Source organism: Vulpes lagopus, chromosome 7 (genome assembly GCF_018345385.1).
Source record: "Vulpes lagopus strain Blue_001 chromosome 7, ASM1834538v1, whole genome shotgun sequence".
Lineage (NCBI taxonomy): Eukaryota > Metazoa > Chordata > Mammalia > Carnivora > Canidae > Vulpes > Vulpes lagopus.
Window position 1 is genome coordinate 5,532,518 of NC_054830.1, and position 24,970 is coordinate 5,557,487.

Consider the following 24,970-nt stretch of genomic DNA (forward strand, 5'->3'; position numbering starts at 1 on the left):
GAAGATTACAGTACCCCCTAACATTCTGAACCAGAGGACCAGCTGGGTCACACACCAAGATGCGTGACCCACAGAGATGGTGAGAGCATACAAATTGATAAGCCACAACATTTTTTAAAAACAGCTTTATTGAGGTATAACTGATGTACAAAAGCTGCAAATATTTAACGTCTATAATGAGATGAGTTTGGACTTAGGCACACACCCAGGACACCATTACCACAATCAAGGTAACAACATTTCCTTCACCTCCACAGTTTTCTTGTAGCCTTTGTTTTAGGGGTGGGGGGAGAGGTGGAGAACGCCTACCATGAGTGTTCTTAAAACTGAAAATTTTCAGGTGCCCAATACAGTGTTGCTAACGGCAGGCACTATGTCGCACAGCCCTGAGCTCTAGAGCATACTCACATTGCACAACTGGAACTTGATACACACCAAACACCACCTTCCCATTTCCCCAGCCCCGGGTCACCAGGAACCACTATTCTGTTCTCTGTTAAGCCATCATGTTTCGAAGAATTTGTTACCTGGCAATAGGGAAATAATACTGTCTCTCTGCGATGATCTCAGCCCCAAATCTTGCCCTTCCTGGATGAACACTGCACACACACTCTTGCCAGAACTGGATGCTTCTCCAAAGGGCAGCTCCCCGAGTCGCTTGGTCCATGTCCTGCTCCTGGTCTTGCTACTGGCCATGCCTAGTGGCATGCTCCCCATACAGCGCCGGGAAGGTTCCCTGCACTGTGCCACCACACATGGCAGCCTTGAGCACACGGCTTGGTCTATTGATCAGAGAGAGGCGAAGGTCTCGATCACCTGAGACTGTTGTTAACAAAATACCATAGACTGAGGGGTGGGCAGGGGGTGGGGTGAACCCAAACAACAGACAGTTGTTTCTCACAGTTCTGGAGACTTGCAAGTCCAAGGTCAAGGTGCCAGCAGAATTCGGTCCTTGGTGAAGGCTCTCTTTCTGACTTGGAGAGGGAGAGACAGAGAGATTTTAACTAATGCTTAAGTGTACAGGACAGTATTGTCAACTCTATGCCCACTGTTGTAAAAACAAGGAAAATCTGCAACATTCCCCCAATCCGTGTCACCCTTACACAGGGGCTATGCCAGCGTTCTCTGTGCGCTGCCAGGATCTCTGATGTTAGGATATGTGCTGCCGAAGTGAGCACCCAGCCAGACTTCTGGCTTACAGGACTAGGGGATAATGAACGGGTGTGTTTGAGGCCACTAAATTGGTGGTGATTTGCTGGCAGACATTGAAAAACAATACTCTAGTCTAGGGCAGCTCGGGTGGCTCAGCGGTTTAGTGCCTGCCTTCAGCCCAGGGCGTGATCTTGGGGTCCTGGGATCGAGTCCCACATCGGGCTCCCTGCATGGAGCCTGCTTCTCCCTCTGCCTGTGTCTCTGCCTCTCTCTCTCTCCTAGTGTCTCTCATGAATAAATAAATAAAATCTTAAAAAAAAAAAAAGAAAAACAATACTTTAACCACAGAAGACTGTTGGAAAACTTAAATGAGACAATCCATGGACAGCACTTTACACAGCTGCTCAGTGCTAGTAAACGTTAGCGACTGTTAGTATCACCGACTGTCCCATGTGCACCCAGTGAAAACCAGCTGGAGCCCATCGCCAGCCTGGAAATCTAAACTATAAATAAACCTTACTATAAATAAATAGACCTCAACTATAAATAAGGTTTATTTATAAACCTTACTCATTCAAGAGATTTCACATAAGGTCCTCCAGGGGCTCTTTGTCTGATTCACTCTGTTAATACACATATTCACTGAGCACCTACTGTGTGCCAGGCATCAGGACACGACCAGCCCAGTCCCCAAGGGACTTACACTGGTGAGAGGGGTAGAGACTCAGAAGTCATTGCCTGGGACTCTCTGAACATCATCTCCAGGCCCTGCACCAGCCCTGTGTCCTGGTCCCCTTCCCACAGGGGACCAGGGTAGTGAATGCAGAGCAAGGGTTCTCCACCCACACCTCACAGGCTGGAACAATGCTCTGATGGGCACACCTATCAATGGCCTCTGGGGCCAGCAAGGCATTTGCCACCTGCTGCCTTCCCCTCGCCCCCATCCCTCCCAGGGAAAGAGGCAGCTTCCTGGGCGCAATGCTGATTCAGAGCAACCACTCCCACCTGCCATCTCTTTTTTTTTTTAATTTCTTTTTTTTTTTTAATTTTTATTTATTTATGATAGTCACAAAGAGAGAGAGAGAGGGGCAGAAACACAGGCGGAGGAAGAAGCAGGCTCCATGCACCGGGAGCCCGACGTGGGATTTGATCCCGGGTCTCCAGGATCGCGCCCTGGGCCAAAGGCAGGCGCCAAACCGCTGCGCCACCCAGGGATCCCTCCCACCTGCCATCTCTTTGAGGTCTTTCTCCCTCTAGCTCTTTTTGCCCAGCAGCCTAGCATGTAAATACACTCTCCTCCCCCACCCCCTCAAAAAATACACTCCTCCCTCTCCCATCACAAACGATCAAACCCTTAACCACACCAGCAAACTGAGCATCATCAGCTCACACCGTGAATGTCCTGTTGGCACACGGTGGGAAGCACACAACATCACCTAGGGGAACTTCTCGAGAAAATGGGAACTAATCACACTGAAATCAGTCAACTTCAGAACATGGGATGTTTTTACAACACAACAGGCCTTCAAAATCCTCAGTCATGGGCAGCCTGGGAGGCTTAGCGGTTTAGTGTTGCCTTCAGCCCAGGGTGTGATCCTGGAGACGTGGGATCGAGTCCTACGTCGGGCTCCCTGCATGGAGCCTGCTTCTCCCTCTGCCTGTGTCTCTGCCTCTCTCTGTGTGTGTGTCTCTCATGAATAAATAAATAAAATCCTAAAAAAAAATCCTCAGTCATAAATGACCCCCCCCCAAAAGTGAGGGGACTCGTTTAGTTAAAAGAAACTAAAGAAGACGTGACAACAAAATGCAGTGACCCTTGATTGAACCATAGATTTTTTTTTAAACTACAAAGAGAAAATTGGGAAAAGAATAAGATAGGGTTTTATTTGATTAATCTAACTTAATCAATGAAAATGACTGTCCGGGGGTTATAAGGGCATCGTGGTCTGGTAGAGAATGCTCTTATCAGAAACGTGCTTAGGTATTAAAGGGGAACTGCCTCGATGTCTGCAACTCTCCTCCAAAGGTTTAGCAAAACAAATCTGCTTGTACATGTTTGTGTGTGTGTATGTGTGTATATATATATATCAGAGATGGCTAAAGCAAGTGGCAAAATGAATCTAGGTGAAGCCCATGTGAGTGTTCATTATACGTGTCTTGCAATATTTTTGTAGCTTTTAAATGTTTCAAAATGCAAAGGTGGAAAAACAAACAAAGCACCCTCAATCCTCCCCATATGTTCCTCCAGCTGCCATCATTGCTCCTTCTACACATGGCAAAGATTCCTCAGAGGTGCCCATGCCTGCCCTATGTGCTGCCTGAATGTCTACTAACTGGCCCTCCCAACAAATCAGAAGCTCCTGATCTGTAGTGTCCACCAGTTCCTGTGGTGTAAATCCTCCCCTCCCACCGTGGCAGATTTCAAGCTTCTAATGTGGTGTCCCTGAACACGGAACAGTTGCAACCACACACAATAACAGTATCTCCAGCGTACAGATGTGATATATGTAAACGCCCTCAGCACACCTAGCAACGTGTAGAAAAATAGGAAGTGTTGCATCTTGAGTATTTATTACCTTTGTCTAAATATAATCCATTTGGTCAGAAGTTTATACAATTAACTGTGTTTAACTAGCTCCCAAATTCCTAAAAATGTGACAATTAGCTCTCGCCAGCCAGGACAAGCTGACTCCAGCACACCTCTGTAGAAAAATCTCAACCCGCTGAAAGTTGGCTTCCACAGTCACCAATCAACCAAAACCCTCTTGCTTGTCTCACCGGGGACCTCCATGTTGCAAAATGCCAAGGACGAAGGATACAGGTCTGGCCTGGCCTGCCTTGCCTGAGTTCCCCGCAGCATCCAACACTCCGCACTCCACCTGCTTTCTCCGAGGTCCTCTGGATGCTCTTCCTACCTGTTCACCAGTCCTGCCCAGTCTCCTTTGAGGGCTCTTCTTCCTCCACTTTACCCTTGGCCTCTATATGCCCATTTGACACACTGTCCAATTCCGTGGTTTCAAAGACAACCAAGAAGCCCGGTCCTTCTCAGCAGCAAACCTCTATATCCCAACCACTTAACTAGTCTGCTCTTCTTGGAGTCAAGACATTTCAAACAAAGCCAGAGTGGAAGCTCTCATCCCTTGCTCCCACCTGGAGGTGGAGCTCCTGAGAGACAGAGAATCTGTCCAACCCTGAAGCTACGGAGTCCCACAGACCTTGTCACAGTTTAATAACTCAAAAGGCCTCAGTAGCCCAAAGGCAACATACACTGACTCGCCCACGGTACCAGCTCCCCATCCCTCCTAGACTCAGACTGCATGGCCATGTTAGGGTACCGCCACTTGGTGGCGGCAATCTCTAAATGGAAAACAGTGTCCAGGCGCTAAAAAGACAAAGGCCTCATCTTCTTTAGGGCCAGGTGTGTCGGTTCACACGGCATCCACGGAGGAGTGGCCTCCACCCAGCCTGGTCTTAGCTTCATCTTCCGGTTCTGGATTAAAACCAACAGGCGCTTTGTCAACGTGCTGTACAACGTGGGCTCATTTGCTCTCGCTCTTGGAGCAACTCACTTGCCCGTCTGTCGGTCAGTGTGGGCCACCGTCAGTGAGAACCAGGGTCGGTCACTACCGGGCTGGTCCGCGGGCCAATCAGTGACAACCGAGTCAATCCTCGCGGGCTGCCGCCCCGGGGGCCTTCCCAGCCACCGCAAGCCCTGCGCGATCCGCCCCGGAGATCTCCGCTCTGGACGGAATTCACGCCCTCACGCCCCGCCCCCTCGTAGTCTCATCCAACCACAGGTCTCCGCCTCAAAAAGTGCCCGCCCCCGCGCGTGACGTCAAGCCACAGGTCCCGCCTTCCGAAATCCCGCCCAATCAGAGGCCTAGCTCTCTGGGAATCTCCCGCAGGTCAGGCCCCGCCCCTATTCCAGGCCACTCTCAAGGCCCCGCCCTCCCCGGGAACGCTGTCTAATCAGAGGCAGTTTCCTCTCCGAAGCCCCGCCCCCGCGGCCGGCTTTTCCCAGGCCGGTGCCGCGCCACCTAGACGCGGCGGGTGACGCCATCGGGCCGCGTCGCCAGAAGGTCACACGGGATCCAGCAACATGGCGGCGGCGGCGCTGTGGGGAGGCTGGTGCCGCTGCCCGCGGGTAAGCGGACGTGCGGGGTCGGATGGGGAGGTGGGGGCGGGCCTAGGGAGCTCCAGGCCTGCGACCTCCAGGGCCTTTTGGTCCGCGGGCCTTTGGCGCCCTCGGCCCTTCCTTGGGCTCGGCGAGAGCCCTGGGGCTGGGGCGTTGGGGCGGCGGAGGCCGGGCCCGGGGTCCCGGAGCGAAGCTCACGGGCGGGGGCTGAGCGCGCCGGGGGTGAGGGCGGCGGCCGGGCGCGGGGCCGGGGGCGAGCGAGTTCCCCGTCGCTGCCTCATCAGCTCCACGTGCACCGGGGACTGAATGGTGGCCTTGGCGCCCAGCGGAGACACAGCGAGAAGGCGGCAAAACACCGTGACGGTCACGGCTCGCGTGTTTATACGCCGGGGTCTCTCCCGAGAACATTTCCTGCGTCGCTGCTCCTGACCCTCCGCGCGCACGTGCGGGGGCAGTTCCCGCGCTGGCTGACAGCTTGCGTCCACAGGGACGCGGGGGTTCCCGTGTGCGTAGCGCACTCGGAGCAGTAGAACTTCAGGCTGCTGCTGCTTGGCGCTGATTCACAGGTTAGGAAACGGGGCCTCGGGGAGGTTAAGCAACCTGCCCACGGTCTCAGCTAGTGAGGTAGCCGACCTGGTCAGAAGCCTAGATGAGACAGACTCCAGAGCCAGACCCTGCGGGGAGAAAAGATCTAGGGATCCTAGTGTGGGGAGAAAGAAGCTCTCTTTGACTCCGGGCTGATCCCCCCCTTCCCCCTTGACTGCTTGTCTTTTTGAGAGTTGAGAGGTTGTATTTATTTACACGTGTTTGGATTTAGGCACAAAACCGGTGGGGAACCAACCTCTTAGGTTTGGGCTTACTGTGGGACTTCCTTCCCAAGTTAGCCATGCACTGCTGTCTAAACTGTTGCTGAAGTCAGCGGCTCCAAGATGACTAGGTGTAGGCATCTAGAGAAAAATGACTTAGTTAAACTCTTGGGAGTTATTCTTCCCCCACCCCCAGCATGGGACTCAGACTCATCACCCCAGGATCAAGAGTCTCCTGCTGTTCTGACTGAGCCAGCCAGGTGTCTCAGGAGTTGCTCTTTTTTTTTTTTTTTTTTTTAAGATTTTATTTATTTATTCATGAGAGACACAGAATGAGAGAGAGAGAGGCAGAGACACGGGCAGAGGGAGAAGCAGGCTCCATGCAAGGAGCATGACGTGGGACTTGATCCCGGGTCTCCGGGATCATGTCCTGGACTGAAGGCAGCGCTAAACCGCTGAGCCACTGGGGCTGCCCTCAGGAGTTGCTCTTGAGCTACAATTGTATGAGTTTGGTATGTTGCTTAGAGTTCCTGGAGACAGGAGGCGTGGAACAGGGAGAGGAAAGGCCCGGGGAATGTGGAAATGGAAAAGTGATCCTGTGGGGTCATTGACATCAATGTGCCTGGCTCAGTGCTGGGTGCTAGGGTGCATTGTTGAACAGGACCTTGCACAAGCCCTTCTCTCATGGAGCTGAAGTTCTTCATTCGGGGGGAGCCTTGCAGAAGCAGGGCAGGCTTGTGAGAGAAGACTGCTTACTGCCAGCATCGAGGCTCTGGGTGCCCATTTCAGTCTACAGGCTTAAATCAGACCGGCACGATTCACCTTCTTCCACCATAGTTTGTCATTTCCTGGGACTCCCAGGTTCAGAGGCAGGAAGTAGACATGGCCACTGGAGGGGTAGGTCCAATGTGTTTCCCGCAAGATCCCGTTGGCTTCTCAGAATTTAGCAAGATTGCACAGCATCTAGCATGCAGCAGGCATGCGGTAAAAACCAGCAAATGGGTCTTGGGTGACCCCCTGCTTTTTAGTGTGGCCTGCTTACTTCCCAGCTGTTCTCTTACCTGAATGGGTCTTTCTCTTTTCTGCCCCAATTAGAGATGCCTCGGGAGTGGAGTCCAGTTTCTGTCCAGCCACAACCTAGTGCCACTACGCCATGGTACCTATCAGATACGCCAGCCCGGTGGAGAGCTGCCCGTGGTGAGTGACTCAGAATGCCAGCAAGCTGAGCGGAGGGGCAAGTTTTCTGAACGATGAGACCCAGTTAACAGGAGAGAGGGCTGCAGGATGTTGCCCACATCCATTGCTGGGGGCAATGGATTGGCTGGCATTCCACATCCAAGACCTTCGGGGTTTCGGAGCCCAGTGCCCTGGTCCTCTCAGGATCTCGAGAAATGCTGGGCATTATCAGGGGTAGAGCTCCCGCCTGACAAAGTAGATGATGTGTCAGCTCTAATGGCTGGAAAGGCATCCCTGGACTCAGCTGAAATCCACCTTCCTGTGGCTCTTCCCCTTTGTGGGTGACAGCCCTCCCGGCATTTGAGCAGAGTCACCCATCTCCGGGGCTTGGTTTCCTGTTTCTCTTGTTCCTCACAGACAGCATTTGCTAGAGCTTTTGCTCTCCCCATCATTCCTCTTCCACCATGCCTCTGTCTGTTGGTGCTCACCACCACGGGGAAGAAAGCCCAGAAGCTGACATACTTCCCCAACCCCACACACTGGGGCAGCCCACACCCTTCCCTCCGAGCCTCCTCTCAGCCAGGTGACTCTCACACAGGCTTTGTCTCCCTGATCCCATCCTGGAGCTTTTGTGGGTGTGGCGCATGACCTGTGGCCCTTCCTCAACCACCACCACAGCGTGCATTCGTGCAGCCGTGGAATGCATGGTAGGGCTTCTGCAAGGTGGCACAGTCCCACAGTCTTAGAACCTGGACATTCGGGATCCCTGGGTGGCGCAGCGGTTTGGCGCCTGCCTTTGGCCCAGGGCGCGATCCTGGAGACCCGGGATCGAATCCCACATCGGGCTCCCGGTGCATGGAGCCTGCTTCTCCCTCTGCCTGTGTCTCTGCCTCTCTCTCTCTCTGTATGACTATCATAAATAAATAAATAAAAATTAAAAAAAAAAAAAAAAAAAAAAGAACCTGGACATTCCACCCCCTACCCCAGAAAGGCTGGCTTGGCTGCTGGCTCTGGGGTTTGATAGGGGCTCAGGGGTGAGTCACCCTGAAAATGGGAGGGTGGGCCCCAACCACTGCTCCATGGCATGGCTCCCTCACATGGTTCTTCAAGCCTTCCCTTTTCAGAGCCTGTGCTCATGCTTGTGGTGAAGCAGGAATCTGAACCTGGCTTAGTCTGACCCTGAGCCTGTGTCTTGGGCAGCATGCTGGCTCTTGTGCCTAGAGTGGGGCCTTGGCCTTTCTTCTGGCCTCCCTAGGCTCTGGCATCTGGGCGTGTTGGGTTTTCCTACCAGGGGGGACCCCTGAACTTTGGCTCTTGGTGACGGTGATCCTGTGGGTTGACAAGGGAAGTTTGTACCAAGCCCTGGGGTGACATGTGTCCCAACTTGGGACTTGAGAGTGATCCCAAAGGAAGAAGCTACCCTGGTCCCAGAAGCCCGGTAAGTAGGGCCCTATGCCAACTTCTTGGGGGGCCATAAAATCCTTTCAACTCCAGTCCTGGGACAAGGGTCCCTTTGGGTGTTGACCTAGCCTTGGGCGAGCACATCTGCGTCCCCATGAGGATTCGAAGCTGCACCTGTTTCTCATTCAGGGTCTCCTCTGTTGGAGGGGGAGCCTGGCACTTTGTTTTGTTTTAGAATAGACTTTATTCCTTTGAGCACTTGTAAATGTACAGAAAAATTGAGCAGGAAGTACAGAGGGTCCCCATCAACCTTCTTTCCCCCCTCCTCCCACCTGGGCAGGCAGTTTGCAATTTTCTCCATAAGATGCGTCTTGCCTCAGTGTGGCCTATTTGTTACAACTGTGGCCCATTTGTTACAACCCAGTACCAGTATATTATTAGCTGAAGCCTGTAGTTTACCTCACACTTCACCCTGAGTATGGTGCATCCCAGGGGTTTGGACAACTGTCTGCTGTGTGTCCACCATTATAATGTCCCATAGAGTAGTCTCTGTGCCCATTCACCCCCCTAGCAGCCCCTGACAACACCTGATCCTTTTCCTGTCCAAATGGTTTCACCTTTTTCAGAAGGTCCTAGAGTGAGGATCATACCATCTGGAGTCTCTTCAGACCAGCTTCTCTCACTCAGTGATACTCAGTGAGATTCCTCAGTGGCTTTTTAATTTTTTTTTAAAGATTTTATTTATTTATTCATGAGAGACACAGAGGGGAGGGGGGGGCAGAGACATAGGCAGAGGGAGAAGCAGGCTCTATAAAGGGAGCCCGATGTGGGACTTGATCCTGGGACTCCAGGATCACGCCCCAGGCCGAAGGCAGTCACTAAACCGCTGAGCCACCCAGGGATCCCCCGTCAGTGTCTTTTTAAAATTGAGAAATAATAAAATAAAAAAATAAAATAAAATAAAATAAATGACACATGACAATGTGTAAGGCCACACCTCTTTTCATGGCTTGCTAACTCTTTTTTTTATTACTGAATGATGTTTCATTGTCTGGACATCTCACAGCTTATCACCCAATGCTTTTTTTTTATTGTTTTTTTTTTTTTTCCCTGAAGATTTTATTTATTTATTGAAGAGTGACAGCATGAGCGAGGTGAGGAGCAGAGGTAGAAGCAGGCTTCCCACTAAGCAGGAAGCCTGATGTGGGACTTGATCCCCGGACCCTGGGATCATGACCTGAGCCAAAGGCAGACACTTAAGCAGCTGAGCCACTCCGGTGCCCTTCACTTGATGCTTTTTTTAATTTGACTTTTATCGCTCATAAAAGAGGTAGCTCTTCATCGTGAAACCCTGCATCAGCCCAAAGAAGAAAGTAAAAACCCTTTATTTCTTTTATGTTCTTTCTAGTCCAGATCCTATTCTTCCGGAAACAGGAAAGGCTTTCTCTCTGGTTTGCTGGATAATATCAAACAAGAATTAGCCAAAAACAAAGAAATGAAAGAAAGTATTAAAAAGTTCCGAGATGAGGCCCGGAAGTTGGAAGAGTCGGACGCGCTCCAGGAAGCCAGAAGGAAATACGTGAGTCCCTCTGCTTCGCGTCTCCCCTGGTGGCACACTTGCTTCCCGCACAGTGCCGGCGTGGCAGGGGAAGGTGAGGTCACTGCACTGACACTGGGGGGGCGAGGGGACAGGAGTACATCGTCAGCCCTCCTTTTCTGCGGTGAGATAGAGCCCGTTCTCTGTACACTGGCAGCACCAGCTTCTGGAAACTCGTGAGAAATTTCAGGGTCTCGGAGCCTCCCCGCCCCGCCCCGCCCTGCTGGATCAGAGTGTGCATTTGCCCAGGCTCCCCCGGTGACCACTTGAGCAGTAGGTTTGAGATGCACTCCTCCTGAGAGCTGGTCGTGGCCCTCTGAATGAAGCAGGTAGACAGCAGGTTACGGTGCGTGTGTCGTTAATAACGGGCACATCTCTTATGGAGCAGCTGTCAGGTGTCTGCCACAGCGAGTGGGCTCCGCAGCCTCTGCCACATGAGGGCTCTGCAAGGCGGGGGCAGCCTCCCCATCTTACCCATGGGTCCCTGCTCCAGGTCTCTTGTTTTTTTCCTTCTGTTGGCCCCCTCCCAGGCCATGCTCAAGGCCTGGTCCATCCAAGGGCCTGTGGGGATTTGAGCTGTTGGAAGATCGCCCTTGCTTTCTGTTAAGGAGGGGAGTGGGCTGAGGAGTGGGCAAGGAGCCAGTCGGGTGGAACAGTGACTGTGGGAGATCCGGCAGTGGCTGGCAGCTGCAGGGGTGCAGAGTGAGGCAGGATAATGTCCATGAGCCAGGGGAGGGTGCAGGATCACCCCTGCGCCAAGCAAGAGACTGGAGCCAGGGGCGGGGCCTCAAGGGTCTCCATCGGTCATGTCAGCCTTAGGCTGCTAAGCCCACAAGGGAGGCCAGGGGCAGTGAGGTTCACCGGGGTGGGGAAGGGGCCTGGGTGGCCAGGCTGGAGAGGGAGAGGGCTGCTGAGAAAGTGCTTCTTTGGACCCTTGCTTGTAAGATAACTGCTGTGTTGTAACAAAAAGAAACAACATCCCTACCGTAGAAAACGATTGAATCTGAAACGGTGCGGACGAGCGAAGTGATAAAGAAGAAGCTGGGGGAGATCACAGGCACGGTGAAGGAGGTAATGGTCGCGGGGCCCCCACGCTCTGTTGGCCGCGGCGCCTGGGCCATCTGTTCCTCGCCTCCGGGAGGAGAGCGGTGCTGGAAGCAGCGGGCTGAGCTGGCGCCTGGGCAGGGCGTGACTTGGCACAGGGATGAATAGCCGTGGGTGGCAAGCAGGGGAGAGCCAGCCAGGGCGGGTGGCTTCCGGAGTTAGGGTGCACGGCACCCCTCAGGAAGGAGGGCGAAGACAGACTAGCCCACGTGCCCTGCAGTTTACCACTTGGGTTAGAAGCTTCTGTGCCACTAGCAAAGACAGGAGGATAAATGAGAATTTTTTTCTTCCTGCCTAAAAACAGGGAAGTGCTGCTTACCACCATCCACGGTGGGGCCGCCCCAGGGGCTTTCTTTTTGTTACTTATTTTGCTCTTCTCTCTTCTGGGCAGGAGAGAGAGGCAGGCCAGTCTGGTGCTGGGGACAGGCTCCTCACCTTTTATCCCGAGGCTGCCCCGCCTGCCCGTTCTGGGGAGAACCCAGTTGACCTAGTGTCTAGGTGGTGCCCAAGGGCCCAGCACCCCAGACATAGTCCACAGTGGACCTGAGTCTCAGGGCCCCATGGGCCAGATGAGCTCAGAGCACTCGTTCCTGCCCTTTGCAGGACTGGGCTGGCCTTAGCTCTGGGGGAGCTTGTGCAGGTCCCGAGGGGTGCTGAGCTGACACCTCCATCCCTCTGTCTCAGTAGAGTCTTGACGAAGTCAGTAAAAGTGACTTTGGCCGGAAAATCAAGGAGAGTGTGGAAGAAGCTGCCAAGACTGCCAAGCAGTCCGCCGAGTCGGTGTCCAAGGGTGGGGAGAAGCTGGGCAAGACTGCCGCCTTCAGAGCCCTCTCCCAGGTGGGTCGGGCTGGCCCTCTCGGCCGGGGGTGCCCTTGGCGTGGCCTGCTCTGAACCCTGGAGACGGGCTCACTTGAGGCAGCAGGTCTATGCTGCACTCCTGGCTGAGTACCCTTGGGCAAGTCACAGCCCCTGGGGAGCTGCAGGTTAATGCCCCGAGAGCCTCTCAGCTGCTAAGCCTCCTTAGCTTGTGTCCATAAACCAGAGACCTTTGCACTTAGGGTGACTTGAGGTCTTGAATTCGTTCCGAATCACCTGTCGAATCTTCCCACAGCTGGGCCCTCTGCTGGCCACAGAGGCCACAAGGTAGAAAGTCCACGTTTCTGCTCTCAAGGGCCCTGGGGGACGAGTAGTTCCTGAGCGACATGTGACAAGAGAACATACGGGGAACGGGCCACAGGTGGAGAGGGCGGGCCCTGCAGAGGGGGTTGTGCACAGCCAGCTTCACGTGGCCAGAGCAGCTGCAGGAAGAGGTCTGGGGGAAGTGAGAGGGAGGCTGAAGAAAAGTGGAGCGCATCTGGAACAGTCCTCTCCATGTGAGGAAGTCAGGCAGGTCACTCTGAGCTACATGACCCTGGGGTGCCATCAGCCCCTAAATTGGGGTTCCCTGACTTGGGGCACAAAGGCACAGGCCCATCGTGGGGGTCCACAGCATTGGGAGGGTCCCGAGTGCCCACCGCGTGGCTGGCCGCTTTCCTCCAGGGGGTAGAGTCCGTGAAGAAGGAGCTTGACGAGAGTGTGCTGGGACAGACGGGGCCCTATCGGAGGCCGGAGCGGCTAAGGAAGAGGAAGGAGTTTTCGGGAGAGAAGTTCAAGGAAGAGAAGGTGTTTGAGCCCAATGAGTAGGTAGCAGACCGGCCAGCGCGCACATCCCACCCCAGAGTGTGTGCGCGAGTGCCCGCAGAAGGTTCCTGTGGTTGACATCATGCTCATCCATTCTTACTCCGGCTTCTCTTCTGCTCAAGTGAACTCGGAGGAGAGGGTGGGGTGGTGGGGACGGGAGAGAGGAGGCAGGAGGAGAGGTGAGGGGTGGGCTGTCCTGCTACACCCCTTCCCATGGGGCCGGGTGGGTGCTCAGCTCGGGGGCCGGGCAGGTGCCCAGGGGCTCCCACGCCGCTGCTCACCACTGTCCGGTCTTCCCCAGGGAGGCCCTGGGAGTCGTGCTACACAAGGACTCCAAGTGGTACCAGCAGTGGAAAGACTTCAAGGACAACAACGTGGTATTTAATCGTGAGTGTTCACATCTCGGAGACTCAGCTGACAGCATAGCCGTGACGGCGAACACTTACTGAGTGCTCCCCATGTGCTGGGCACAAGCCAGACCCCCACTTTACAGAGGAGGAGACCGGGGTCAGAGAGGACCAGCCACTTCCACAGGATCACCCAGCCAGTGAGCAGCAGAGCCCTGGCAAAGCACAGGCCGCCCTGTGTATGCGGGCAGCCCGGTACATTTGGGCTGGCGGGCAGGGACCCTACTGTGGGGGCTGAGTCACTCATCTCTGCCCTTGCCAGAGCCACTGCTAGCAGTAGGGCGGCCAGGCACACCCACCTCGCAGGGGGCATGGCCGTGGATTCCACCGTGAGACACTCCCTCGCCGGGCAGGACGGGAGGCACTGGTGGGTCCCAGCCAGCCTGCTCGAGGCCCTGGAGGTCTCTGTTCTGATCTGGGACATGGGGCTTCCCAAGTACCAACAGGGACGAGGATACGCCTTTGTCCCATGAGGGGGGCTGGAGGCCTGTCTCCTGCAAGGAGAGCCCCGGCGTGCAGGGCGGGCCCCTTGGCCCACCACTGGAGAATTAGCCTTGGAGAGCCCCCCCCCCCCCCATTTCCCCTGCCTGCACAGAGGGTGGGTCTCACGGGGCCCCCTGACCCTGGCCCGTGTCCCCTCCCCACAGGGTTCTTTGAGATGAAAATGAAGTATGACGAAAGTGACAACGCGCTCATCCGGGCATCCCGGGCGCTGACAGACAAGGTGACAGACCTGCTGGGTGAGTGGCTTGCCCGTCCTTGCCACCTGGGCCAGCAGAGGGTGGTGGGAGGGGGTGACCAGGCCCTGGACCCACTCCTGGCTCGGCTGCCTCCAGGGGGCCTGTTCTCCAAGACGGAGATGTCAGAGGTGCTCACGGAGATCCTGCGAGTCGACCCGGCCTTTGACAAGGAGCGTTTCCTGCAGCAGTGTGAGAACGACATCATCCCCAACGTCCTGGAGGTGGGTTGCCGCCTCAGTGGGCCCTCCCCGTCCTGCCCTGCCTGTGTCGCATGGGCCACAGCCTGATGGCAGACACCTGTCCTGCCTTCAGAGGCCTGAGCACCCCCACGCTGGGTCCTTGGCGGTCACGCACCTCTGAGAAGGCACCAGGGTCACCTGCGGGCCCTGCTGCCCCCTCACGATGGCGGCTGATTTCTTGCTTCGCCTGTGGGGTGCGTCCGCTCCCGGGACTGAGTTCCCTTTCCCCATGTCCTGGCAGCAACCCCTGCCTCCCTTGAACGCTGGACTGGAGCCTCCTGTCTGGCTCCCTGGTGCTCCACAGAGGCCTGAGGCAGTTCCCTGGGGGCTGCAGTGAGCGGCCGCCCGAGGCCTCCCCCTCCACCCCTTCCCTGTCTGCTCCTTGAGCCCCCAAGATGTGGCCAGAGCCCGGGCCTTGGGAAGTCCTACTGAGACCACAGACCCTCCTCCTGCCTCCTCCATCCCAGTGACCTTCGTGTGGTCCCCTCCCCCTCCGATTTCCCAGGTCCCTCACGCCACTTTGGGCAGGGCCGGGAGGAGGTAGAAATGGAGCGATCCCCAAAAGCAGCAGTCCGAGCGCAGGCAGTTTCTTCTAGGGTGAGGATGGCTCGGCCCCCAGCTTGCCTGTGGTTTCCCCGGGCCCTGGGCTCCTCCATCACCTTCAGTGGGTTCAGCCCTGCCTCCCGAGTTCCTGCAGAGGCATCCCCCCCATGACCCGTGGGGAGGCCGCCCCCGGGACCCCTGCTCTGCCCCTGCCCTGGCTCCTGACTGCCCATGTGGGCTGCTCATGCCTGTGGGAACCCAGCTGTGCAAGACTCCCTCCCCAGTGAGGGGAGAATGTGGCTCCCGGCCTCCTTGGTTCACTCTCCTGGCCAGGTGAGCCTGCCATGCCATCACCTCCTCTGCCTCTCACACAAGGCCCTCGGGGCCACCCTAAGCTGCCGGGGGTCACACACCCAGGCCCTTGTTCCCCGGGGCCTGAGGAGGGGCGCCCATTGCTGCAGCCCAGCCCGAGGCCGCTGCCCCCCGCACCCCCCAGTAGAGCCTGTAGGGTAGGGCCTCCTACCTACATAGTCTCCCCTTAGTCTCGAGCTAAGTTTGTTTTTGTCACCTTTCCCTTTTTAGGCCATGATTTCTGGAGAGCTCGACATTCTCAAAGATTGGTGCTATGAAGCTGTGAGTACTTCTTTCTCTCTTTCAATGTTTTTTCTAGTTAGGCCTAAAAAGAATCACAGCTTAGAGATGTGCTTGGGCGACACCATCTGAGAAGGGTATGATGGGGCCTGGTGTCCTGTTGAGGGGGGCCCCAGGGGCCAGGGCTGGGGTGGAGTGGGGCCACGAAGACCTCTGCACGTGTGTGACCTTCCCGTCCCCGGGCCAGAGGCCATCAGCACGCCCGTGTCACAGGCGTCACGAGGGTACAGTGTGAACACAGAAGCAGCACCGCAGGACGCGTGAAGCGCTGGCTGGACTCATTAGCTGTTCTTGCTTCGAGTTCCCGAAACACAGAACAAAACAGATGGTGATAGATTTTCCCGCACAGGGAGGAGCTGCATGTCCTGAGGAGGCCTGACTGCTGCCCAGAGTCGGGGCTCAGGGTCCTGGGGCTGCTTGGCGGCAGTGGCGCCGGGCTGTGGACAGCAGGGCAGCCGTCCCCAGGAGCATGCCCTGTCTGCCCGGGCCTGGCAGCCTCGGCGTCCCTGCTCCCTCCCTGACCGCTGTCTTCATGCAGCTTTTTTTTTTTTTTCAAGCTTATTTGTATTAAGCAATCCAGAGCCTTTTTTGGCTGATTCTGTTCTGCTTCCAGCTCACAAACAAGTTGGAGAAAGCAGAGGAGAAGATGTCAGATTTTTTTTTTTTTTTAAATACTCCTCTGCATGGTGACTAATCCAGCAGGCATTTGTGAGTGGTGTGTTGGGTTTTTGTTTTGTTTTGTTTTGTTTTTTTTTAATACTTTGGGACCATTAGGATGTGGTTGATTATCTTTGCCAGGGAGCTGCTGCTGCCCCTGGAAATGCACTTGAAAGTGCAGGTGCTCACGCACAGGTGTTTCTTAAATGTCATTTTTAAGAATCGTACGAGAAAGGGGAGTTGGCAGCATTTTTTTTTCTTGGTAGATCGGTGGTTTCCATAAAAAGTAGGTGTTATTGGAATGTCTTCCATCACAGTTGCTGTGTCCAGAGAAGCTTCCAGAGGAAAGCTACAAGGCTGCACATGTTCCCTGGCCTGGGAAGCAGGCTCAAGTGGTCCAGGGGTGTCGGGGGCACCGCTGCCCCTCGGGAAGACAGGGGGCTGTGGCCAGAGGCTTCCCGGAGGAGCTGGTCAGCGAGGAGGAGGCACCCCGGGCAGCTCATTCCAGAGCAGCCATGGGTTAGGGCAAATCCTAGAAAACAGGTTTGATTCCAGGCCAAGATTCAGAGTGCGGTGAATATGGGCAAGTCCAAGATCAGCCAGGGAGGCCTCAGCTTCTCTCTGGGAGTGGGTTCAGATCCTGCTGCGGGAACGTCCCTGCTCTACCGATGAATACCCCCTGGAGCTGGTAGTCCTGTGCCGCGCTGCCTTTATAACGAGGGGAGGGTGTGTGATTCGGGCCAGCAAATGGGTGGCACCAGCCTCCCTGCTTGGACCTGTGCTCCTGGCATCTGCCACTCCTGGCATATAGCACACCCAGGCGCCAGGAGCCATTTCTGGAAGGTACAAGAGCCGAAAGCATGGAAGCACGCCGGCGAGCCCGGCGGCAGGGAGAGGTTCCCAGGACACTGCGCCGGGCCCCACGGCAGGTGCCACAGCCTCTCCGGTGGCGCGGTGCCTTGACGGGGCTGGTGTCGGGGTGTGGCCACGGGCGCGTCTGGCTTCTCGTTGCAGACCTACAGCCAGCTGGCCCACCCGATCCAGCAGGCCAAGGCGCTGGGCCTGCAGTTCCACTCCCGCATCCTGGATATCGACAATGTCGATGTGAGTGTCTCTTCCGGGGTGGGGGTGTGCTCGTCACGGGCCCCTGTCCCGGGAGGAGCTGTGCCATGGCCACGGGCTTGGGTTAAGTGACCTCCAGGGTCCCTTTCAGCGGAAGGTTCCCATAAGCATGTGGTGGGAGAATTAGACGGGTGCGAGACGCGGCGGTGCTGCTGCCCAGACCTCGGGCCCCCAAGGCAGTGCTGTCTCTGCGCCTTTACTGGGAAGGGTGGGAGCTTTGTCGGGACTGCTCAGGCCCCAACGGTGCCTGTGGGCAGCTGAAGGCACACTGAGGCCTCTGTGCCCGCCCAGCCCAGGTCTGGTTCCAGGAGGCTGCCGGGGTCTGGGGCGGCTGCATGGATCCTTAGCAGTTGAGACTCTGGTTCACACTGGGAACCATTTTGTGGGAGTCCCCCACCCAGAAACTGGTGACTTCTCCCACTCCTTCTGGGGTCTGGTCCCACCGGAGGGACCAGTGGAGTGGGAAAGGGGGATCTGCAGCACAAGGGGAGCAGCAGGGGAGGGGTGTGGCCACTCTAAGCACCCCCCACTCCCCCTGCAGCTGGCCATGGGCAAGATGATGGAGCAGGGGCCTGTGCTGATCATCACCTTCCAGGCCCAGCTGGTGATGGTGATCAAGAACCCCAAAGGCGAGGTGGTCGAGGGCGACCCGGTGAGTGAGGGAGGAGGGACGCAGGCCCCGGGGGTGGCCGCCTTCAGCCACCCCGCACCATGGCAGTGTAGAGCCCGGAGGCTCCCTGACTGCAGAAGAAAGCGGCCGGCGAGAAGTCTAGGGCCCTGGCTGGGCCTGGTGGAGGGCGGAGGGTGACCGGCCTCTCTGGTTGGGCCAAGTCCTGAGTCTAGCCTCGGGGCCCCAGCCCCAGGCTGACGCCCCAGCCCCACTCTGTGGGCTCCGCAGCCTCCCCTCTGCTCTGCAGAGCCTGCCCCTCCCCGCGGCCCGTCCTAGCCCTCACCTTCCCCACCTCCGCAGGACAAGGTGCTGCGCATGCTGTACGTGTGGGCGCTCTGCCGAGACCAGGACGAGCTCAACCCCTACGCCGCCTGGCGGCTTCTGGACATCTCAGCCTCCAGCACAGAGCAGGTCCTCTGAGCGCAGTGGCCACGACGCCACGACCGGGGGCTCCTGGGCTGGCTCAGCACGCGCTGGACACGCCGAGGACTGGCGTCCGGCTGCAGCAGCTCGACCTGAGGACAGGACTGTTGGTTCTCTACCGGGCGGCTACGGAGCCAGCTGCATGGGGAAGGGCGGGGGCTGCGGGGGCTGCTCCCACAGTCAGCCCCGCGCTGCCGCTGTGCCCCGCTGTGCCCCGTGGGGGCTGCTGGGCGGGCTCACTGCGGTGCACAGGCCGAAGGTGCCCGGGACCCTCTGGAGGCAGGATGGCGGGCCCAGGCCCCCGCGGCTCAGAGCAGCCCACTGGCCACGTCAGCCAGGCCATTTGGGCTGTGTATTTTACCAGTGCCCTTACTACCCTGTGTACACGCCTGAGATCTGGAAAGAATAAAGTGCAGGAGAGCAACCTGGGTGGTCCGAGGTGTCTGTCACTGGGGTGGGGGATGGGGCTGGCTGGCCGGGAGCTCACGAGGCGGTGGCCAAGGTCACTGAAGGAGCCGCAGCCCTAGAGGGGGCGGCCTGGCCTGGTCAGGACCCTGCCCCCTGGGGCGGGGGCGCCGTGAGCAGAGCGAGGGAGCCTGGTGGGGTCCCTAGAGCTGGAGGAGCTTGGACGCCAATAGGAGCGCCTCTTGGGGGCGCTGGGATCCGCCCGCACTGGACGTGTGGCCGGGGGGCGCTCGCAGGGTGGGGGGGCGGGGGCCGGGCCGCGCCGCCAGGGGCGCCTGCGGGGGCGGAGTGGGCGCGGTCCCGGGCGCCCAGGCTCCCCGCGGCCTCCCGGCGGCCGGGGTCTCCCAGGCGACCCGCGGCGGCAGCTCGGTCCTCCCGAGGCCGGGGCGGGGTCGCGGGCCCGCGCACCGCTCCCTGCGCAGCCTCCGCCCCCCGCGGCGGCCCCGCCCCCGTCGCCATGGGAACAGCCGCGGCGGCCCGGCTAGCGCGCGGCTCGCCTGCCTCGGTCTCCGGCGCTCCAGGGGCGGGTGGGGTGGGCTGAGCCCGGGCCGCCGCCGCCGCCGCCGCCGCCGCCGCCGGGGAGACGCCGAGAGCGGAGCCGGCGCGGGTCCCGGAGGAGAGCGCAGCCACCGGGCGCTCGGTGCCCGTCCCGGTCGAGGCCAGGGTGAGGGGCGCGGCGGGGCGGGGGCGGTGGGGGAGGGGTCCCCGGGGCGCCGAGACAAAGGGAGCGGGGATGGGGGACCGGGCTTCGCCCCGCTGCGCCGCCCGGGCTGCGCGTTCGCACCTGTTGTGCGCGGGCCGGCCGGGCCGGGCTCCCTCTCCCCACTCTCCGCGCCCCCACCTGCGCGCACGGCCGGAGTTGGGTCCCCGCGTGCCTGCGGCGGCGTGCCCGCGGGCCGGGCTTGGGCGTAGCCGGGGGACGGAGGCGCGGGCGGGGGCTGGATCCGGGAAGGTCAGGGGGCGGGGGGGAGCGGGGCGCAGGGGCGGGAAGGCGCAGCCTCATCCCCGCGCCCCGGGCGGGCCCTTCCTCCGCAGGGCGCGCGGCGATGTGAGCCATGAGCGCGGCGTGGACGCTGTCCCCGGAGCCGCTGCCGCCGTCGACGGGGCCGCCGGTGGGCGCGGGCCTGGACGCGGAGCAGCGCACGGTGTTCGCCTTCGTGCTGTGCCTGCTCGTGGTGCTGGTGCTGCTGATGGTGCGCTGCGTGCGCATCCTGCTCGACCCCTACAGCCGCATGCCCGCCTCGTCCTGGACCGACCACAAGGAGGCGCTCGAGCGCGGGCAGTTCGACTACGCGCTGGTCTGAGCCTGCCCGGGCCTCCCTCCGAGGGCCCACCCGACGGGGGCGCCGCCTGGCAGGGACGGCGCTCGGCACCCCGCCCCGCAGCCTAGCCCGAGGGGGAGGGCGGCAGAGGTCCGGCTCCTCCCCCTCCTCCCCCTCCCATCTTTCCTCCCGGCCTGGCCCGAGCCCCCACTTCGTGCCTTCATCCCGCCCCGTCCTCGCTCCGTAACTGGGAAGAGGACCCCCACCCCGCAGCCCCCGGCATACGTATAGGTGGCTTTGCTCTCGTCCTGCCGCCGCCGAGCATGAGTGTCATGTCCGTCCCCGGATGCGGGGGACCCCCGTGGCCCCCCTCCCCCCCCTGTGGTCTGGCCACCCTCACGCCTCCGCCCCCGCGCCCCCCTTAAGTGTTGAGCTGCTCCGGCGGGCGGGGCAGGCTCTCCTGCGCCCGCGGGGTGGACGCCGCCTACCAACATGCCCTGCACGGCCTGCCCCGGAGACTGGGGAGACTGGGGAGACGGGACAGCACCAGCGGCCGTCGTGTCCAGGACGCGCGGCGCCCTCGCTGGGAGGAGAGTGCGGGCAGGTTCTGTGCCGCCCCAGCCCAGGTCGGCGCCCCTCCCCCAGTCCCCGCCTCTGCCCCCCCCTGGTCCTCCCGCCGCGTCCCCCTGATGCCTTCTCCTGTCGCCGCCGAGGCCTTCCCCGTGCCGCCTCCTGCCTCCCTGCCTCTGAGCCGACGGTGTCAATAAAAGCTATTATTGAGCGCTTACTACATGCCAAGCGCGCGAGTCAGCGCCTCTTCAAGACCAGGCCGAGCCCTGTCGGCGTGGCTATTGTGCCCGCCAGGGCACTAAGGTCCAGGGGCTGTGGCCAGGCAGCCTGGGTGACTTAGCCCGGACTGCACGTTGCGGCACGATTCCAGCCTGGCTGGGATTTGAACCCAGCTCTGCGTTCTCACGTGCTCTCCACAGCTGTCCGCGCGGCCCAACGGCCAGGCCGCCTTCAGCGACACCCTCCTCCTCCCCCTGCCCCGGGGAGACCTGGGATCGGGAGGGGGGGCCGGGATGGGCCTGGGTGTCGCCAGGAGGTGGCACGATGCCCTGGCGCCGGCCCGACGCGTCCCCCCTACCTTCCCGAGCCCGCTTCCTCCTGCCCACCAGCAGCACACGCGCTCGGGAAGCCGGGGGGCTGGCAGCACCGAGTGGGCTGGCTGCGCTCCACGCCGCGGATTGGGGAGATGCGTGCGCCCCCGGGGAGCCGTGTGCAGCGGGCGGGGAGAAGGCAGCGCTTCTATAAAAGGAAGGCTGTTGAGTGCACGGGCTCTGCGAACAAAATTTACCAGCTCCCAGAGGACTAGTGAGGCTGGGCAGGGTGGGAGGGCGGTGCCGCGGAGCCTCCTGCCGAGCCCCGGCCCAGGCTGGCCCTGAATCTACAGGCTCAGGCCCGCGGAGGAAGGGGGGGCCCTTGCAGGGAGACCCAGCAGCACTCCTGGGCATTTGGGGCACTTGGCAGCAGCCTCAACCCTTCCTCTACCAACTCGGCTCCCCCCTCCCTGCTCCTGAGGCCGCTCCAGTCCAGCTCTTCCCCCCACGCCGTCCCCCAACCCTGCCCCCCAACCCTGCGTCACTAAGGCCACCCGGGGGGGCACTTGCTTCTTCCAGCCTCCTGCCACAGGAGGCAGCCCACCCCAACCCTTGACTCCTACTGGCGGCCTGGCTCCCCTCCCTCTGCTGGCCTCTCTGTGTGCCATGTGAGGTCACCTGCTCCGAAACCCTTGCACCCACACTGGTTGGGCTCAGGCCTCCGGTCCTCCACACAAATCACCCAGGGTCCCCCTCCTGGCTGGACCGAGGTCATTCCAGGTGACATTGAAGCAGACCTGATGGCAGCAGCCTTCCACTCTATGTGCCCCAACATCCCAATTCAGCCCCCAGCACCCTGAACTCTGGCACTCTGACTTCTCCTCTTGGCACTTTGCACCTCTACTCCCATCTGTCACTCAGAAAGAAGGGAGCAAGATGGGTTGACAAGAACTTTACTCAAAGTTACAGGACAGAGAATACAGGATGTGGGAAGGGACAGTATTTAACCGTGACTTTAACCAAGCTGCCCGGCTGCCCCCACCTCAGCTCTGCAGCCAAGCCCCTGTACACCTGTCTGCTGTCTCGGAGACTCCTGCTGTGTCGGTCATCTTAAAGGCCACCCCCTGCTACCCACCATGTCAGGGACCTTCCACCATGACTGGATCCTCATGACAACCCAGTGCCAGCCCAGGCAGGCCCGAGGGCCAGGGGGCTCACAGATGTCTGCTGTGTCGTCTGCCTGCCGGGCCTTCACCTTGCAGGGGTAGCTGCCTGGCCCAGAAATTCCAGGGGCACCAAGAATGGGTTCAGGGGACAGACCCCTGCTGCTTGCCAAGGAGACCTTGGTTCAGCAGACCCAGCGCTCTCAGAGGCCTGGGGCGGGGCCTGGCCTGACGCCTCCTGCCGGCTGGAGCTTGTCCCAGCATCCTCAGCTGCCGGCCCCAGGCCCTCACTGGCTGGGTCAGGCTGGGGGGCTGTCAGGTGGACGTACATGTCCGACATGTGTTTAACCAGGGCATCGCAGGGCAGGCGCTGCAGCTCCTCGGGAAGTGCCATGAGCAGGTCCAGGACCACAGCAGCCTCTGGAGATGCACACAGAGGAGTAGGGGTGAGGGAAAGGCGGGGTTTGTAACAGGGGACTCCCACCATCCCTGCCCTTGATCCTCACCAGCGGCAGAGAGTTCAGGGCCATGACACCTGCGGGAGACGGATGACAGGTACTTGTAGATCTTCTCAAAGTCCACAGCGAAGTCTCCCTCAGCCGAGGAAGGGTCAGCCAGGAGTTCAGAAGATGCCTCGGGGGCCGGGCCATCGGGCTTAGGGGCGGGGCCGGGAGTTTCAGGGCTTGCTTCCTTCTGCCCTCCAGGGGCATCGAGCAACAGTAGCTTTCCACGAGCCTGCGTGGGCTTGGGAGGCTTGGAGTGCAGGAGGCTCACGGGCTCTGTGGCTGCGATGGTGAGTACCTGGCAGGAGGAGACATCACAGAGGGAAGGGCAGAAGTCCTCCCATCGACCACTCCCCTGCCCTGTGCAAGGCTGAGCCCTCCAGCCCCACCTGGTCACCAAACCCTCCCTGCGAGGGGGAACATACAGGAGCTGCCTCAGAAACGCGTGTCACTGAGGCTTAGGGTGTCCAGGGACAGGCCAGAATCACAGAGCTGGCAAGAGGAAGGGCCCAGGAGCCAAGTCCCCCTTATTCAGACCTGTAGGGAACACCCCATCCTGCCTGTCAGATGGCTGTACCTGTGAGAAGGCCACAGTCAGGGCTTCCTCCAGCGGGCCTGTTATCTTCTCAGCCAGATCCATCCATACCTGGGTGGGGCGACCAGAAGGCACACGGTCAGGGCTCTCCAAGGCCTGCTCCTCCTGGGGATCCCCTGACCAGGTCATCCCCACCCCCAACACCCACACATGCCCCGGGACTGGCCTTGTGGGCCCTTGTCCTGCCTCACCTCGATGGGGGCCGGGGTCTGTGTTTCTCGGCGCCTCGGACCCGGATGCAGCCTCTGGAGGGCCTCCCGGACCGCGCGGCCCTTAAGCTGCCGCAGGAAGTCCCGGACCTGGGGAAGAGAGGAGGAGGCCAAATGGGCCTTCTACACGCCCAGGGTTGGGGAGGGGGACCCACCAGCAGCTCCCTAGCCTCCCGCTACCCAGGGGTACAGGTCTCGGTGTCTCTGCCCCGGGGCTCAGGGCCAGGCCACACGTGTGACCAGCCACCTGATAAAGATGTGAGAGGCCCACGGCGGTTCTGGTTCCTCGGCGCAGCCAGGGCCCAGCCCTGCTAAGCACTACCCTGTTCACCTCCCCACTTCACCCTCTCGGCCCTGTTTCCTGGCTCTCAATTCAGCCTCACTCCCGCGGGCTCCTGCTGCCCTTCCCGCCCTGTCCTGGGCCTCTGCTCCATCTAATTCCGGAGCCCGACTCCTCAGCCTCTCCTCCGAGTGGCCTCCACCTCCACCTCGCCTCGCCCCGCGCCGCCCCTCGGCCTCCCGCCCCGCCTACACCCAGCCTCCCTCCCAGTTAGCCCCGCCCACACCCCTCCCCGCCCCTCAGCCGCAGGTACGCTCCGCCCACCTCCAGCCTCTCCCAAGCTCGCCCCGCCCCCAGCCTCGCGTTCGCCCCGCCCCTCAGCCGCAAGCATGCCCCGCCCACCCCAGCCTCTCTCCCAAGTTCGCCCCGCCCCCAGCTCGACCGCCCCGCCCCAGCCTCGCGTTCGACCCGCCCACACCCCCGTCCCTAGCTCGGCCGCCCCGCCCCTCAGCCGCAGGCACGCCCCGCCCACCCCAGCCTCCCTCCCAGTTCGCCCCGCCTCCAGTCTCGCGTTCGCCCCGCCCACACCCCGCCCCTAGCTCGGCCGCCACGCCCCGCCCCCTCCTAGCCCCGCTTCCAGCCGCGTTCCCTTCCCAGGACCCCTCACCTCGGTCTCGCTGCGGCCCGGAAGCTCTCGGGCCAGCTCAGCGGCGTCCGGCTCCGGCTGGCCCTGCCGCGCCTGCAGTAGTCGTAGCAGCTGCCGCTTCTCGCGGGCGCTCCAGGCCGCGGGGCCCGTCACCTCGCCCAGGTAGCGCGCCGGGGCCGTTCGCCGCCGCTGCGGAGGCTTCATGCCGGCGAGGGCGGTGTCGGCGTCCCGGGCCCGTTTCCCT

The 24,970-nt window shown here is 59.8% G+C and overlaps 3 protein-coding genes across 3 annotated transcripts; 2 read left to right on the plus strand and 1 right to left on the minus strand.

The window, feature by feature from the left end:
• Positions 1-5,159: 5,159 nt before the first annotated feature.
• Positions 5,160-18,927, plus strand: TIMM44 (translocase of inner mitochondrial membrane 44). The gene is made up of 13 exons (XM_041764382.1): positions 5,160-5,296; positions 7,189-7,290; positions 10,079-10,249; positions 11,258-11,338; positions 12,059-12,208; positions 12,911-13,050; positions 13,353-13,438; positions 14,106-14,198; positions 14,295-14,419; positions 15,563-15,613; positions 17,303-17,392; positions 17,952-18,062; positions 18,381-18,927. The coding sequence occupies exons 1-13, from the start codon at positions 5,252-5,254 to the stop codon at positions 18,498-18,500; spliced, it is 1,365 nt and encodes a 454-aa protein (XP_041620316.1). The 5' UTR covers positions 5,160-5,251; the 3' UTR covers positions 18,501-18,927.
• Positions 18,928-19,456: 529 nt separating this feature from the next.
• Positions 19,457-21,017, plus strand: CTXN1 (cortexin 1). Its single transcript, XM_041762819.1, has 2 exons — positions 19,457-19,632; positions 20,004-21,017. The coding sequence occupies exon 2, from the start codon at positions 20,024-20,026 to the stop codon at positions 20,270-20,272; it is 249 nt and encodes an 82-aa protein (XP_041618753.1). The 5' UTR covers positions 19,457-19,632; positions 20,004-20,023; the 3' UTR covers positions 20,273-21,017.
• Positions 21,018-22,267: 1,250 nt separating this feature from the next.
• Positions 22,268-24,930, minus strand: SNAPC2 (small nuclear RNA activating complex polypeptide 2). The gene is made up of 5 exons (XM_041762760.1): positions 24,748-24,930; positions 23,783-23,890; positions 23,574-23,642; positions 23,000-23,294; positions 22,268-22,913 (listed from the first exon to the last, which is right to left on the minus strand). Exons 1-5 carry the CDS (start codon positions 24,928-24,930, stop codon positions 22,582-22,584), a joined length of 987 nt encoding a protein of 328 aa, XP_041618694.1. The 3' UTR covers positions 22,268-22,581.
• Positions 24,931-24,970: the final 40 nt, after the last annotated feature.

Bases quoted from the DNA above. Each gene is read 5' to 3' on its own strand.
- TIMM44 (XM_041764382.1), top strand. From the start codon at position 5,252: ATGGCGGCGGCGGCGCTGTGGGGAGGCTGGTGCCGCTGCCCGCGG. The intron at 12,209-12,910 runs GTGGGTCGGGCT...GCTTTCCTCCAG, and splicing joins CCTTCAGAGCCCTCTCCCAG to GGGGTAGAGTCCGTGAAGAA. The intron at 14,420-15,562 runs GTGGGTTGCCGC...TTCCCTTTTTAG, and splicing joins TCATCCCCAACGTCCTGGAG to GCCATGATTTCTGGAGAGCT.
- CTXN1 (XM_041762819.1), top strand. From the start codon at position 20,024: ATGAGCGCGGCGTGGACGCTGTCCCCGGAGCCGCTGCCGCCGTCGACG.
- SNAPC2 (XM_041762760.1), bottom strand. From the start codon at position 24,930: ATGAAGCCTCCGCAGCGGCGGCGAACGGCCCCGGCGCGCTACCTGGGC. The intron at 23,891-24,747 runs GTGAGGGGTCCT...TCTCTTCCCCAG, and splicing joins CGGGCCGCAGCGAGACCGAG to GTCCGGGACTTCCTGCGGCA. The intron at 23,643-23,782 runs GTGAGGCAGGAC...CGCCCCACCCAG, and splicing joins AGACCCCGGCCCCCATCGAG to GTATGGATGGATCTGGCTGA.